The sequence below is a fragment of the Sceloporus undulatus genome, chromosome 6 (genome assembly GCF_019175285.1).
Source record: "Sceloporus undulatus isolate JIND9_A2432 ecotype Alabama chromosome 6, SceUnd_v1.1, whole genome shotgun sequence".
In the NCBI taxonomy this organism is placed as follows: domain Eukaryota; kingdom Metazoa; phylum Chordata; class Lepidosauria; order Squamata; family Phrynosomatidae; genus Sceloporus; species Sceloporus undulatus.
The window spans coordinates 18,474,557-18,488,986 of record NC_056527.1 but is presented as its reverse complement, the minus strand read 5'-3'; the positions used below and the strand labels follow the sequence as shown (position 1 = coordinate 18,488,986).

General features: G+C 39.1%; 1 protein-coding gene across 1 annotated transcript in view; it reads right to left on the bottom strand.

The window, feature by feature from the left end:
- Window positions 1-14,430, bottom strand: part of PARD3 (par-3 family cell polarity regulator) — a 697,528-nt gene that overhangs the window by 241,720 nt on the left and 441,378 nt on the right. The window contains 2 exon segments of the mRNA XM_042472372.1: window positions 4-174; window positions 1,674-1,862. Of these exon segments, the coding sequence (XP_042328306.1) occupies window positions 4-174; window positions 1,674-1,862 (360 nt within the window).

Sequence of the window (14,430 nt, the reverse complement as noted above, 5' to 3'; positions counted from 1 at the left end):
TACCTCATTGCATTTGCTTATTCGCCTTGCCACAATGAGTTGAATCATTCCACGTTTGTTTCCCTCTGTGGACATGGACCTACGCAGGGTTTCCATGGCATCCTGGTTCGTCTTGCCCAATAACGATTCCCCATTTACTGCTATTAGTTGATCATTCACTCGGAGTCTTCCATCCTGGCAAGGGAAAATGTAAAGAATAAAGAACTTTGGCATCTTTGGTTTGGGAGAAAGATCTTAATCCTCAGGCTTTATGGTAAAGTGAACGCAACTATAATGGCTTTTGAAGAAGTCATTTGCAGCCCTATCTTTTCCAATCATTTGCATATTTAAACTAGACATAATTATCATAATCTGTTTATGTAAACAGCTTACTAAGTGAAATGCACAGCTACAGTTGATCCCTTTCCTTCCCAGGTTTGTGGAAGTAATCCTTGAGCCATACCAATGAAAACTACTTTAATGCAGAACTGTCACATTCTTCTTTTTATTCCACACCATCCAAAACTCATGGACTAGATGGAAATGGAGTGTGTATATGTGAGTAAAACATTAGGTATGCAAGCAATTCGTTGTCATTCAGGGCTTCTCTATCTCTAGAGAAGGAAAGGCAGAAACAAAGCTTTCCCCTTTGCCTGACCTGGATTCCTTTCTCAGTGTAGTGTCTTCCATGAAGGGGTCACCCTGGAAAAGTGGATGCCTCAAGCATAAAATTTTGGTTGTCATAAAAGGCAGCATAATTCTATTTTTACCAGCAAGAAATGGGAGAGGTACTTCTGACATTTTGTGAGAGATGCAAAAATAGCATAACTATAGTCCTAAGATACTATATACGTTGATACTGGGAGTTTAGGAAAGATATGTGTGAGAGACATGTGCTACAGTGCTTCAGGCAGCAAGATGTTTTGGACCAGCCATGAATCACATGGTTTGGGGGAAAACACGAACTTGGTAAGTGTAAAGAGTTTGTGGAGCAGATTTCTTTCTTTTCCCGGTCCCTCAAAAACTGGGATTTGGCCTGGGGTGCTCACTTCACTCTTTATGTGTACTATGGCCGTACTATTGTCGTTGATTCTCACCCTATTGCATGACCACAAACCAGGGCATCTTTGTAACTTGCTGGTTTGTTTCATTAGTACCCACTCTATGTCATGTCATGTTCCTAAATTTGTATAGCTGGTCTGAAGACTTCCAAAAGTACGAACACAAAAATGGGTCCCTGTATGGGTTCATATGGGACCCATCCTTCTGGAACCACAGGATCTCTCAGTATCTTGCTAAGGGACATGGTTAGTTAGCTGACTCAGTAATATTATTGCTGTATAATGCGATAAAGCTTACTGCTACTGATAACAATACCTTTCTGTTGGCGATTTCAGAAGTGTCCTGATATGTTGAATGTTAGCCACAAACTAAAAATGTGTTAATTAGCAGTGCCTTGCTCACTAATTGGTGATAAAGTGAGGAATTGTAAATGATCCATTTTATTATATGCATGGAGAGAGAGAGAGAGAGAGAGAGAGAGATGATAGAGAGAAAGAAAAAGAAACCTTAAAAAAGGTAAAGATTGTTCAAAGGGATAGCTGGAAAAGGAAAGAACCATGCCATCAGTAGTGGGCTGCCAAAAAGAAAAGGTTGTTAGACCTTTAAAAAATACAAGCTGTTCTTCCACTTACTTTAGAAGCTGCTCCACCATTTATAATGGACTTGACAAAGATGCCGAGGTCTGCGTGGTTCTCTTTTGACCGGTTACCTTTCACACTGACACCAAGCCCAGCTGATCCTGAATCATTAAGGGGAACTTCAAAAGTCAGGAATTCTCTGGTGCCATCAGGAGTAAGGACAAGATCTTCTTCTTCTGCTTTCTGTCAGGAAGAGATTAACCATGGTATTATTTAAAAGGATTTGTTGTTTGCAATTATCTTCTAACTACAGCTATTAAGCATTAAAAAAGCTCCATACTCAAAGTACAATGCTATAATAATTCCAATTGAAATTCTGTGGGGAAATCTGTGATAATAGTGCATCTGGCACCACCTTCGAATAATTCAGAGAACCAGATGTGACCTCTCTCTTTCCCTCGTGTTTGTGTGTGTGTGTGTGAGTGAGAGAGAGAGAGAGAGAGAGAGAGAGAATACGTATGTATATAAAATGTAGCACTTTCCAAATTAATACAAACTACAACCACTCAATTTTTTTCCAAATAGGAAGCAATTATCAGAAGCGTTAAAACCAATGCATTTTCTCTAGCAAGTTCATTTGCCCTTTTCAAATAATGGCATTTGAATATTTATGTATTCTGAGCAGCAAGAAGGATATAAACAGCAGGAAAATGGATAAATACCCATTAGTCATTTCCCCCCTGTTTTTCTTTTACAGTTGAGAGTATTAGTAAAGTTCAAAGAAATGACATGTAAAACAATTCAGATGAGATCAAGTAATAGGAAACCCCTTTGCTCTTGGGTGCCAGAAAAATCATATGGGACGCAGCTGTGAGTACCTTCTTTCTTTTCACTTTTTTGGAGGGTGAGGAGAATCTCCTCACTCCTTTCACCATTTCCACTTTTATTTCACAGCTCCTGTCTGATCATGGATGCTAAGCAGGGTCAGGCCTGGTTAGCATTTGGATGGGGAAACACACCAACACGGAACTCAGTTGCTGTAGGCTATATTTAAGAGGAACGACAAATCACCTCACTATTCTTTGTCTAAGAAAACCCTAGTTGTCTTCACAGGGTTGCCTGGTGACTTGAAGGAACATACACACATGTATTGCAAAGCACAGACTCTCACACTTTGAGATAGGTCAGGAGCAGCTGATGGCCCCAATGTCAGTAAGGCAATGAATGCACCCTCTATTGTTAGTCAAAACTGCAAAGAAGCCATTCAAAGTGCCAAAAATCTATCCTCAAAATTGGTTCAGCATCTTGTATTGTCCTTTTAAAGTTTGGATTAAGACCCTGATACACCACCGCAACACTAGAGCCATCAGCTACCACTGAGCTTTGCACTCTTTTTTTGGAGTTTGTTTTACTGAGCCCCATTAACCAGACCCACAAGCAAAACAGTGGCTGGGATGAACCCAAATGGAAAAGAGTGGCTCAAAGGGGACTATTGACCTTCTGTACCCCATGAGACCAATAATGAGAGAATTTCTGTACAATGTTACGAATTTATATTTAATTTGGTACAGGCTGGGGACTGTAACAGTCTAATGTTACAGGAAAACTCAAAAGAAGAAGCCCTCACAAATTTTCTGCAAATCACTTGGTGACACTACAACAGTTCCAAAACTTGAATGCCCTCATGTTGCTGAGCATCAGCTCTCAGAAGCTCCAGGAAGCATGTCCAGTGGTCAGGCATTGTGGGAATTGTAGTCCAGTATCATCTCTATTATTATTAAAATATTTACATCTCCACAGTGTATTACGGGATCAAAAGGGTGTAAAAAGAACTGTTTAATTAAACAGTTTAAAATGCAAAACAATCAAAATAATTTAAGGAAACTGAAAGCATTTTAAGCAAGTTAACATGTTAAAAAATTTTTAAAAACACTTTGAAACATATAAGTATATTTTGGGGGAAGGGTGAAATCAATTAGGTCCCAAACAGAACTCTGGGTAGGAGGGAGTCCATCTTTGCTGATTTGATTCTTGTATGCAAGAACATTTTTCTCCCAGTGTAATCTCACTGACAGATTACACAGGGGTTGCTTTTTTGGGAGGGGGGCATGCTTTTCTCCACCCTCCCCCAAATATAGGACTTTTGTCCTAAGAAAATATTTTTGTTCAGAAACAGTGTATTTCCTGGAAAGTCCTATTTTTGTGCAAATAAAAATATTTGCTTTTGCGTACAAACCAATTCATTTTTATTTTTATTGTTTAAAAAGTGTCTCAAATGTGAAAAAAATCACAGCAGCTGACCACTTGTTTAATGCAGTGTCTCAATGTATCAAGCAATAGTAAACCACTTAGGGAGTGCTAGAAATGTATTTGCTATTGCTATTGCTGATGTATCAAGACATCCTAGCTCACTGAGAATGCATTAAATTCTGAATATTCTTACTGGGTCCCTACTGGAAATTCAAGGTTGGGAATTACGGTATCTTCCATGATGGAACTGGGGTTCCAGGAATCCCCAAGAATTCTTTGATTGTCAAACAATGATACACATTACCATTATAGCATAAGTTTTATAGATGGTAAATGATGCAGCAGATAACCATTCCAGCCCTTTTGCTGATGGGGTCCAGCATTCCTTCACAGCAGATGGCAGAACTAGGGCCTCATACTAATTCCTCCCAGACTGGTGACCCAATTTCCCATCACTGGCTAAATGGGGTCCTTGGGCTGGGGTGCAACCCCAACACACACACACACACAGCATTAGTCTCTCTCCCACTTAAGTAAGGGAAACTCTCCCTCGTGCCACCTGAGGCTGGTTGGCTAATTGCCTCTCGGCAATCCTCTGTGATCTGCGCTGCAAGCACTCTTGGCCCTTCTCTCTTTGTAGGAAGGCACCTGCAGGCAAGCTTCATCTTCAGAATCACCACTAGGCTGTGGTACCAAAGAAGGCCTCTCTTCAGCACTAGGACCTGGTTGGACCTCCTCCTCTGGGGCTGGAGGATCACAGCTGGGACCTGGCAGGGTAGGAACAGCACCTGGCGTTGCCTCAATCAGCCCTTGCTCTGGCGGAGACTCATCCTCCTCCTCATCCTCCGAGAGCTGATCTTGGCTGGCCATGACAACCTAGTAGCCCCAGTCAGCATAGCCAATGGTGAGGAATCCCAAGAACAATAGTCCCCAACTTCATCTGGAGAACTGCCACTCTGGCTTATAACAAATGCCTGAAGTCATATAAAGTTCCATGGCACTACAAGGAAATTCCTTAACAAATTACAGAATATATACACAACAGGTAAATATTGCCATCAGTATCACAGTGTGGAAATGTTAATTTTAAGATCAACTCCTAAAATCCTTTCTAGAATACTAGGGGATTCTGGGAGTTATAGTCTGAAAAAGTAACTTTACTATCCTCTGGCCAGCACTTTCTTGCTGGCAGTATAAATAACTGGGAATGAATTGTACAGAAATATGGATCAAACTTTTTTATTTTCAAAAGATAGGTAAAGCACTGTTCCTACAAGTTTAACATTAAAAATATCAATTAAGTACCACCAGGGTCCCAAGATCATAATGAATCATAGCTTTAAGACACAAGGAAGGATATGTAAAATGTGGCATTTAAAAACAAAATGAAAAGAATAACACAATCACTGACTAATTGCAATAACTTCCATTTGATCTTGATATGATCCAAATTAACAACTTCATCGTGTCAATCAAAATACCTCAACATTATTTTCATGATTAGATGATCCTGCAGAAGAAATTTATTGCTTCATATACTCTGGCACCACCAGAAATAAAAACAACCAAGTCAATTTATGTTCTGTGATGGCTGAACAACAAGACTCAACTCCCTCAAGAGTTCTTGCATACCATGTCCAAAACAATTAGCAACTTCACAATGCCCTATTCAGAGCTGCTGCTCAGAAGAAAAGGTCACCTGAAATGACTTCAACTGAATGAATGAAGCTGCTCAAGTATGTAATTTGCAATAAAAATTCGATGGGTGATAAACTGTGTAGGTGACTTGTTTCCCTCAAATTCAAACCTAGAATCAGAGTGGTAGAAGTTACATGAAATCATGAGAGGATGGAGATACTCTTATGACTACTGCCTACACCAGTTCACTTGACATGAACCCCAAGTATATTTTTACCCACTTCCCTTATTAAGATATATGCTGACCTCTCCTTTTTATTGTTCTCCTTTCTCCATTCTCTCTTCCCCTCTGTAATCTTCCCAAATATTGAAATAGTAATTGTAAATTCCTTGTGGCAGAGATTTAATTTGTCATCGTGAGGTTGTCTAAAGAGCAATAGTAATGAAATATTGGTTTTGTTTTGTTTTGTTTGTTAATAAACTAAATGTTACGTCAATAAAGATGCTTGGCCCTTGGAGATTTAGGGATGCACTGAGCCAGAGACCTAAAATTTGATAAATGTGTAGTCTAAAAGTCACTGATTACCAGAAAAGCCAAAGAGCTAGGCAGTAGTTACATATCTTGCTCCCAAATTATATGAACTCCACAATTAAATGACTCACATTCTTCCCAAAATTAGACATTCATGTGGGCCAATGTACATTGATTACTAAGACGACAGTTGTCACCACTCTCACTAAATGGAGAACGCACCATGTATCATATGGTTTACGGCATTTCCTACTTGTGCATGAGAGCTGAAATCTGACAAACATGAAGCCACCAAAACACTAGTTACTAGATGTCTGCTAGGGATCCACTTCTTACTGATTCTCTCTCCATATATATAGAAAAAGTTTACAATATTTCCTCTTTGTTGTTGTTAAATGTCTTTAGGTCATTTCTGACTTATAGCAACTCTAAGGCAAAAGCTATCAAAGGGGTTGCTTGGTAAGATTTGTTCAGAATAGGTTTGCCATTGCTTTCTCCTAGGGGTGAGAGCATGTGACATGTCCAAAATCACTCAGTGGGTTTCATGGCCAAGTGACAAATTAAACCCTGGTCTCCAGACTCATAGTCCAACACTCAAACCACTATGCTATGCTTGCTCTCTATTTTCCAGTACCTGAAAGCTTACATTTAAGACATATGCATAAGGAAAGACACAGTCCTTTATTTAAGGAGGGGGCCCCCTCAGCATTTTACACATTTGGCTCAATGTTAATTTCCTCCCAATTAATAATAAGATATGTCTATTTGAAACAGAAACAAATGAGGGGCAGAATAGTATAGGATTCCTCAATGAATTCCATAAACCCTAGCCTAAAATTCCCGCCATTTTCAGCCCACTCATGACCTTGGTATCACCCAGAAGATGACAGAGGAAGAGCCACTGAAAATGTAAGGAGTCCTAGATATAATTCAAGCACTGAACAAGTAGCAACCAGAAACATATATCTGTGCTTGCACAATGCATGCATAGTTTAGTTATGTAGTAACAAAAATAGACAATAAAGACCAAGGAAAACCTAAACTTGCACAGGAATGCTAATGGGATCTATCCTCCCACACATTTGGTAAGTGGAAAACAGTTGAATGGGAGAAAGCTAAAACCCTCCTTCCTCCACTTCTTTCATGCACTCTAGGCCAGTCCTCTCACTTGGCAGAGTGAGGTAGACAACTCAGGTGGGATGGTCATGAAAGATCAGTAAATTATGTGTTATTTAATTTATGGTTATTGGCTTTCTACTCCCAAGGAAAGGGAAATGCATTTATTTTCTGCTGTAGATGTTCAAATAACCTGCCCAGCCTTGGATATTATAGATCTTTATGCTTAGGCAGCAAAAAGTCTTGGGGCAGACCTGTCCCTCCAAATGACAGCTTGACTATGGAAACCCACTGGGTTACTTTAAGTAAGTCAGTCCCTCTCAGCCTTAGAGGAAAGCAAACCCTCTTCTCAACAAATCTTGTCAAGAAAATCCCATGATAGGTTCACCTTAATGTCACCAAAAACTGGAAACAACTTCAAGGCACACAACAACAACAACAACTAAAACAGGGAACAAGCCATAGGAATTTATGAAAAACATGCAGAATAAGAGAGAACAAAATTATATAAGAAACTAAGAAAGGGGAAACGATGGAAAAATGCAGTGGCACTTAGAAAACCACAGATAAGCTGTTCAAGTTTGGACAGCAGCAATTAATAATAGTCAGAAAATAAATTGAAGGAACTTGCATTAAGGAGAAATTAAAGACAAGAATGTGATTCCCGTCACCACACACAAGTCAGGAAATAATTCTGACTACACCGTCTATGTTTTACTAAAGGGCATCTATAGAATTAAGTAAAAGAAAGTAAGAATTATATGAAAAGAGTAGAAAGTTGAGGGGAGAAACAGAATAGAAAAGCAGGAACTAGTAGCAGAAATGAAATAAAGCAGGAACAATATTGGTAGTAAGTTGTTGTTTTTTAAGTAACTTAAGAAAATGTAATAGCTCAAAAAAAAAAAACCCATGGGTTATATCCAATGGTCTCCTTCCTAATGTTTAGGTGGAATCTCTTTTCCTGTAGTTTGAATCCATTGTTCTGTGTCCCAGTCTTTGCAGCAGCAGAAAACAAGGCTGTTCTTTCAATGTGACATCCTTTCAAATATTAACCTTCCCCTCCCCCCAGCCTCCTCCAACCAGGTTTCTGTGATACATGTCAGATCACTATTCTCATCTTGGATCAAATTCTGAATGGCAACGGTCTTCCCATTTACCCATTCACCAGTAGGATTTTCAACCCAGGCAGGGATTGTTGCCAAGACCATCTAGGTTGTTTGAACTGGGGGGCATTATAGGAACAACTGGTACTCTGTTCCTGTCCCATCAATTAAAGTGTAACTGTCTCCTCTTTCCATATTTCCCTTTGCCCTGTACAACCATAATGGCTGCCCCCTCAGGTCTGGTATCTCCTATTCTCTTTTCAAAACACATCTTTCCTATCATAGACTCTCTGTACACTTACAGATGATAATTATGCAATGCTAAAGTGCAAATTAACAGAATGCATCCCCCTTTTCTGTCAAGCAGGACAACATTCACTCAATAGGGTAACCCCCTCTTTGAGGTCCTGGCTGTTGCAAAAGCGCCACCGGCTACTGTTCCATTCTGGCCACAATATCAAAGGGTGATATGCTCTTTAAATTAAAAATATTTTCTGCTGAATTTCTGGTTAAAGAAATGAGATAGATGCCACAACACATGCGAACATAATACACAATCTTTAAAAAATGATGGGTTACAATGGGTAATTTAAATTTTATGTACATTATATTTCTAAGGTACAAATGCATAGTCCTAATGTACAAATCCATTTTTTTCTGTAGCATAATTCTGGTGGTGCTGATCTGTTGATCACTAAGCATCAGATGCTTCTAGACTAACGTTCAATAATTGAGTGCTGCCTTAAATCAGTACAAATCTCAATTGACCTCTCTTGTGTGGGAGGATGGCTGATTCTTCAAAGAGATCTAGAAACACCTGAAATATTATCAACATGACAGTCACATCGTTCCTTCTTCCACAATTCTGCTTAGGAGTCATGTGGAATTCAACCTATATTTTATTTATTATAAGCTTGCAGTCCGCCTTCCCAGGCAGAACTCTTCTCTCAGCATAACATTCCTCACTAACAACTGAGCCTGATTTAACCAATGTGTTGAGAAGATGAAATGTCAGCCTCAGGTTTACCTGTCTTGGGAAGACAGGGATACAAATGTGGTGAATAACCAGATGTTTAGGGCATCATCTGGAGATATTCATATTAGGACATTCTCCCATGCAATCTACACTCAAAACTAAGTGTCTGATAGGCAATGAGAATGATTAGTTTATCATTTTTACTTTGCCTCTTTTCTAACTGGACACATAATTTCTATTTTATCCTTCTCTTTTATCTTGTTCCTTTCAGGGTTTGCTCAAAGCTAAAGCAGCATTACAATAGTATAACATTCACATTATTTTCTAGGTAAATAAAGTTTTCTCCATCATAACAGCTGCATGCTGAAGTAATTGTCATCCAAATGTGCTTTTATCAGGATGTGTTAAAACTGACCTTAGCTTTCAATATTTTTATCTTTTGTTCCTAAAATTCTACAGGTTGTAGAACAGTTACTGAAGCATAACAGCTTGTACAACAGTTACCAAAGTGGCCTCCAAGCTAGTCTGTTTCAAGAAAAAAATAACAAAAACATAGTCCTGTGGCATCCTATTTAGTACATGTCAGTCTTTGTACCTCAAGTTACCTACAATTTGATTGTAAGTTGTGACATAGTTTATAGATCCATACACATGTGTTTTTCTGTCATAACATGTTTGAAGATACAAGGCTGGAGTTTTAGTGATATGGGATAAACTGGATGTAATATAGGGGGAGCAGCAGCAGTATTGATATCCTAATTCACCAATGTTAATTATAGTCCTGTATTTGGGAAGGGTGTATATCATGAAGCTACAGCAATATATAACTTAATTATTAATATGCAATTTCTCTTTGTTGATTCAACCACACTATATGCATGTATATATACTTGCATGAATACACTGCCTCCACTTAAGTGTTACAAGGATTAATCTTACTGAGTTTCTAAGGTACATATGTTCTCTCTCCTCTTCTCTAGAGCAGCAGTAAGAACAGTTTTTGCTTCCATTTCACATTTTTCACAAAGAAGCAATATGTTTGAATCCTGAACTACAGTTAGCCTAAATTTTGGTTTGATGTTCTGTTGTTTCAACAAAACATCCATTAAGATTAACCAAAGTTTGTTTGTGGTTAATGATTTCACCCTCACTATCTCAGATAAGGTTTGCTGTGGGTCACCTTTGTAACATTAAGTCATGGTTTGTGATTATGGACATCATTATACAGGTGAAGTTGTTCAAAGCAAGAACTGTTTTATCCTGATTTCCATCATTTTACTAATGTAAGTAGAGTTGGCCCTCCCTATCTACAGATTATGCATCCACTGATTCCAACATCCATGACTTGAAAATATTCCAAAAGGAATTCATTCCAAAAAGTACACCTTTATTTTGTCATTTTATATAAGGGACACCATTCTATTATGCCACTGTGTATAACGGAATTTGAGCACCCATGGTGGAACCACCCCATAGTGGGTACCAAGGGTCCACCAGAATAAACTATATACCAATGAAACATCATATTGCTTTTTAACTGACTACTTTCTAAGCATACATTGAAAAATGCAGATAAAAACCATCTTAAAAGAGGTATCTTTTAAAAAGCATTCCTTCTTTCTTCACTCGAGGGGGGGGGGGTATGTCTTTATTCAGAAAAAAAAATGCCTTCCACAATGTACAGGGATCATTTGAAAACAAAAATGGTTTTCTTACCAATTTTTATTACTAGATAGTCTTGAATATGGCTGACAGCCATATATTTATTGTACAATACATGAATTCAAGTGTCATAGATATATGGTTGTTTCATGAACAAGGAACAAAAGCACTTAGACAATCAAATACATTCCACTGAGATTTCATGTTTAGCATCTTTCTGGGAAGATCAATTGAAAGCTGCTGAGTTCCACTGGTAGATCTCCGTTACAAATGAATACATATTAAGAAAACATATTAATTCAAACTTGGGCACCAGGCCCTAATGTGATGTAGCTTCCCCATTGATTCTACATCTGCTTTATTTGATCAAAACAGCCTACCTAAAGAGACTCAAAGGCAAAATGTGATCATAGTTTTGATTTTCTGGGTGATGTTAAAAGTGCCCTACACCTAACAATAAAATCCTGTGCAACTGATCCCATAGACACACACAAAAATCTCATTCTTCTCTCTTCAGCTCCTCTCAAGCTAAATATTTTAATTTCTGCCACATGTTAGGGTAAACATTAATTAATCTTATTTGCACATCTATACTGAGGCTCATTATTCTTATTAGCTAAGTTAATATGTCACATCTGGCAAAGATTGCACTTTAGCACAAATCTAACAGTAGCTGCTAAATATCAGTGGCTCTATACAGAGCTTTGTTTGATATGCCATGGTAGACAGGACGCTAGTTTTAATCTTATCATTGAGAGATGATTTATACACTAATGCAACATTCAAATTTGAAGCCTTTCTTTACAGCTCCAGTCACAGGGCCAACCCAGCCATTGGGCCTGAGGTAGATAAACTGTAGCTCAAAGGCTGCATACAGAGCCTGCTCCCATCCCATTTTTAAAACCACCAAAGTTCCAAGAATAACCCCCTATTTACATTTTCCAGTTGTTGATTTTGAGTGATTTGCCCCAAAAATAACCCGAAACAGCCCCCAGACACTGAAAACATAGTAGTTCATTACACTTCTGAAAAACCCAACACAAAACTGCTGAAAACTAGTCTGAAAAGGAACTGGAAGTGACAAAGCAGCACATGCTCTTAGCCAGCAATGTGCCAGAGTGGCCTCCAAGGGCAAGCCCACGCCTATTTTAGGCAAAGTGAGCCACAGCCTCAGGGATAAGAAGCCATTACTTCTAAGCAGAGATATGCTTCTTTTCATTAATCATTTTTGTAGGGGAGAACAAATAAATTTAATTTTCTCCCTACTGGAGGCACATCTCTAAGGGTGACAGCCAAGGGACTTGACTTTCTTAAACTTCCATTACTGACCTCAAAGGAAAAGAAATGGAAGCATCAGAAAAGTGTTAGGAAGTGAAGCAGGAACGGATCAGAAATAGGAAGCACTCATCTCCCCATTTCCTAGATGAATATTTAAACAAAACAGAAGACAACCAATTTCAACGTAGAACATGAGGAATAGGTTTGAAATAGCCGCCCTAGAATACTGCCACTGCTAATGTGGAGCATTGCCACCACTCCTGCCTCTGTCCTTTTTAAAGGCTACAGCAGTCATCTTCCTTTCATAGTTGCCTCCCAATTGCTCACCTGGCATGGTTATTGTAATGGCTAGTGGGAGGGTGAGGGTGGGACCTGCTGAACAAAAAGGACCACTGCTGATTTTGATAGGCATCTTCTGCAGTTTCCCAGACGTCTTCCAGAGGTTATGATTGGCTCATGCAACAGTTTGCAATGATATTCTTTGCTCATCTGCCCCCTAATTTCCCATCAGCCACTTCATAGCCATGTTGGAGGGGGAAGAAAAAATGTAAGTCTGAGCTTGAAAGGGGAAAGGAGCAGTCCTCAAATCTATTCAAGGACTTGAGGGGAAAATGTGAAAAGGACATGAGGACTCCTTGTCAGGGTTACCTGATATTGAGAAGCCCTTTTCTTGGTCCCCCACCTACCCTGAATGTTTAAATATTTTTTCATTCCTTCTTCTCAATCCTCTTTCTTAGAGGACAGCCCATCCTATACCTCCATGACTGCCTAACTTTCTTTGGATGCTGTGGAAGGTACTGTTCTGTTGCCAGTACTAAACTGAGATTATACTGTCAATCTAGTTGGTTCTCATACATATAGGTAGGGGTAACATTCTGGGCTATTCGTCTGGCAGAAAACAGTCTTGGACTGTTCATGCTTCTTCTGAAATAATGGGTGGGGCAGATTTGGCAGGAAGGAACAGATTTTACCACCAGCAGCTAGTCTTAGAGATATCTGTATCACACAATTATAGTGCAACATTCCACTTTAATGGGAATGGCAGCATTCCATGGAATCCATGCAGGTTCCTGAGAGTCATTTACAATTTTTATCCAGAGAGTTTTACTGCCTCATCAAACAACAAATCCCTGGATTCCATAGGATCTTGCCATGGCAGAAACTAGAATATAGCACTATAGTGGTGTAGTGTGGCTGGGCTGTCAGTCCTTGTAATTATGAATAAACTGTAGTTTTGACTTCTAATTGATGTTATTAACTAGTTAGACAAATAAACTGAAAATGGGTACTGATGACATATCAGGCATGACACTGCCATGACACTACTTCTGAGGACCCTAAGTTGGAGGTATAAATCCAAGTCAAAACTTTGAAGCACAGAGTGGTTTACAGACTAGAAGTACACTTGTAACTCCAACCCCACCCCGCTTTTCTACGCTATGGGCTGAAGCCAAATAACAGGTAGATACTGTTGCTTTTGTTCCTTTCTTATGTCCTTTCTAGAGATGGATGGATAATATTTTGAAACCTTGACATCAGCACTAACATATTAATGTTAAATCATTAAAGAAAAATTATCTTGTCAATAAACCATTGAGGGAATGTTAAGAAATCAATTAGTTAGTTGATAAGCTGTTATCTTCAAAATATCACTGAAAATTGCTAAAAATGTCTAATAACAAATTAAGGCAACAAGGAAGATTCATCATTATAGTAAAACTGCCAGCATTAAATGATTACAAACATTTTTGTTGTTGAAAATTTTACTGGTGTAATTAACTGATTTAGTAATGAATGATTTCCAAGTTCTGCATATGGCTGCTCACTACTGGAAGCCCGATAACTGGACCTGATGGAACAGTTTTCTGTCTGAGTAAGATGCCTCCATTTACAAAGTCAAGGGACACAGAGGCAAAACACAACTGCATGTCACGCCCCCAACCCAGCCTTTTCTCAGTGCAAAAAGGAGCGTCAGAAAGGGCACCTTTGCCACTGTCGTGGCATTTTTCAATGTTTCCTCAGCGCCACCCAAACGCTATGGATCCACCACATGTGCGGTCAGCTATGCAGCTTCCCAAAAGACTGGGGGCATGCTGCTGTATGAACGCCACACCCCCAATCTACCAGGAAGCCAGCTCTTTTTGACCGTCTATTTCACCCCACAGTCTCCTAAGCTAGACAAGTCATTTGAGCACTTGTGGCAGAAAATCTACCCTACTGGCAGCAAAAATACAATCATGCCACCCTGGCCTTGGA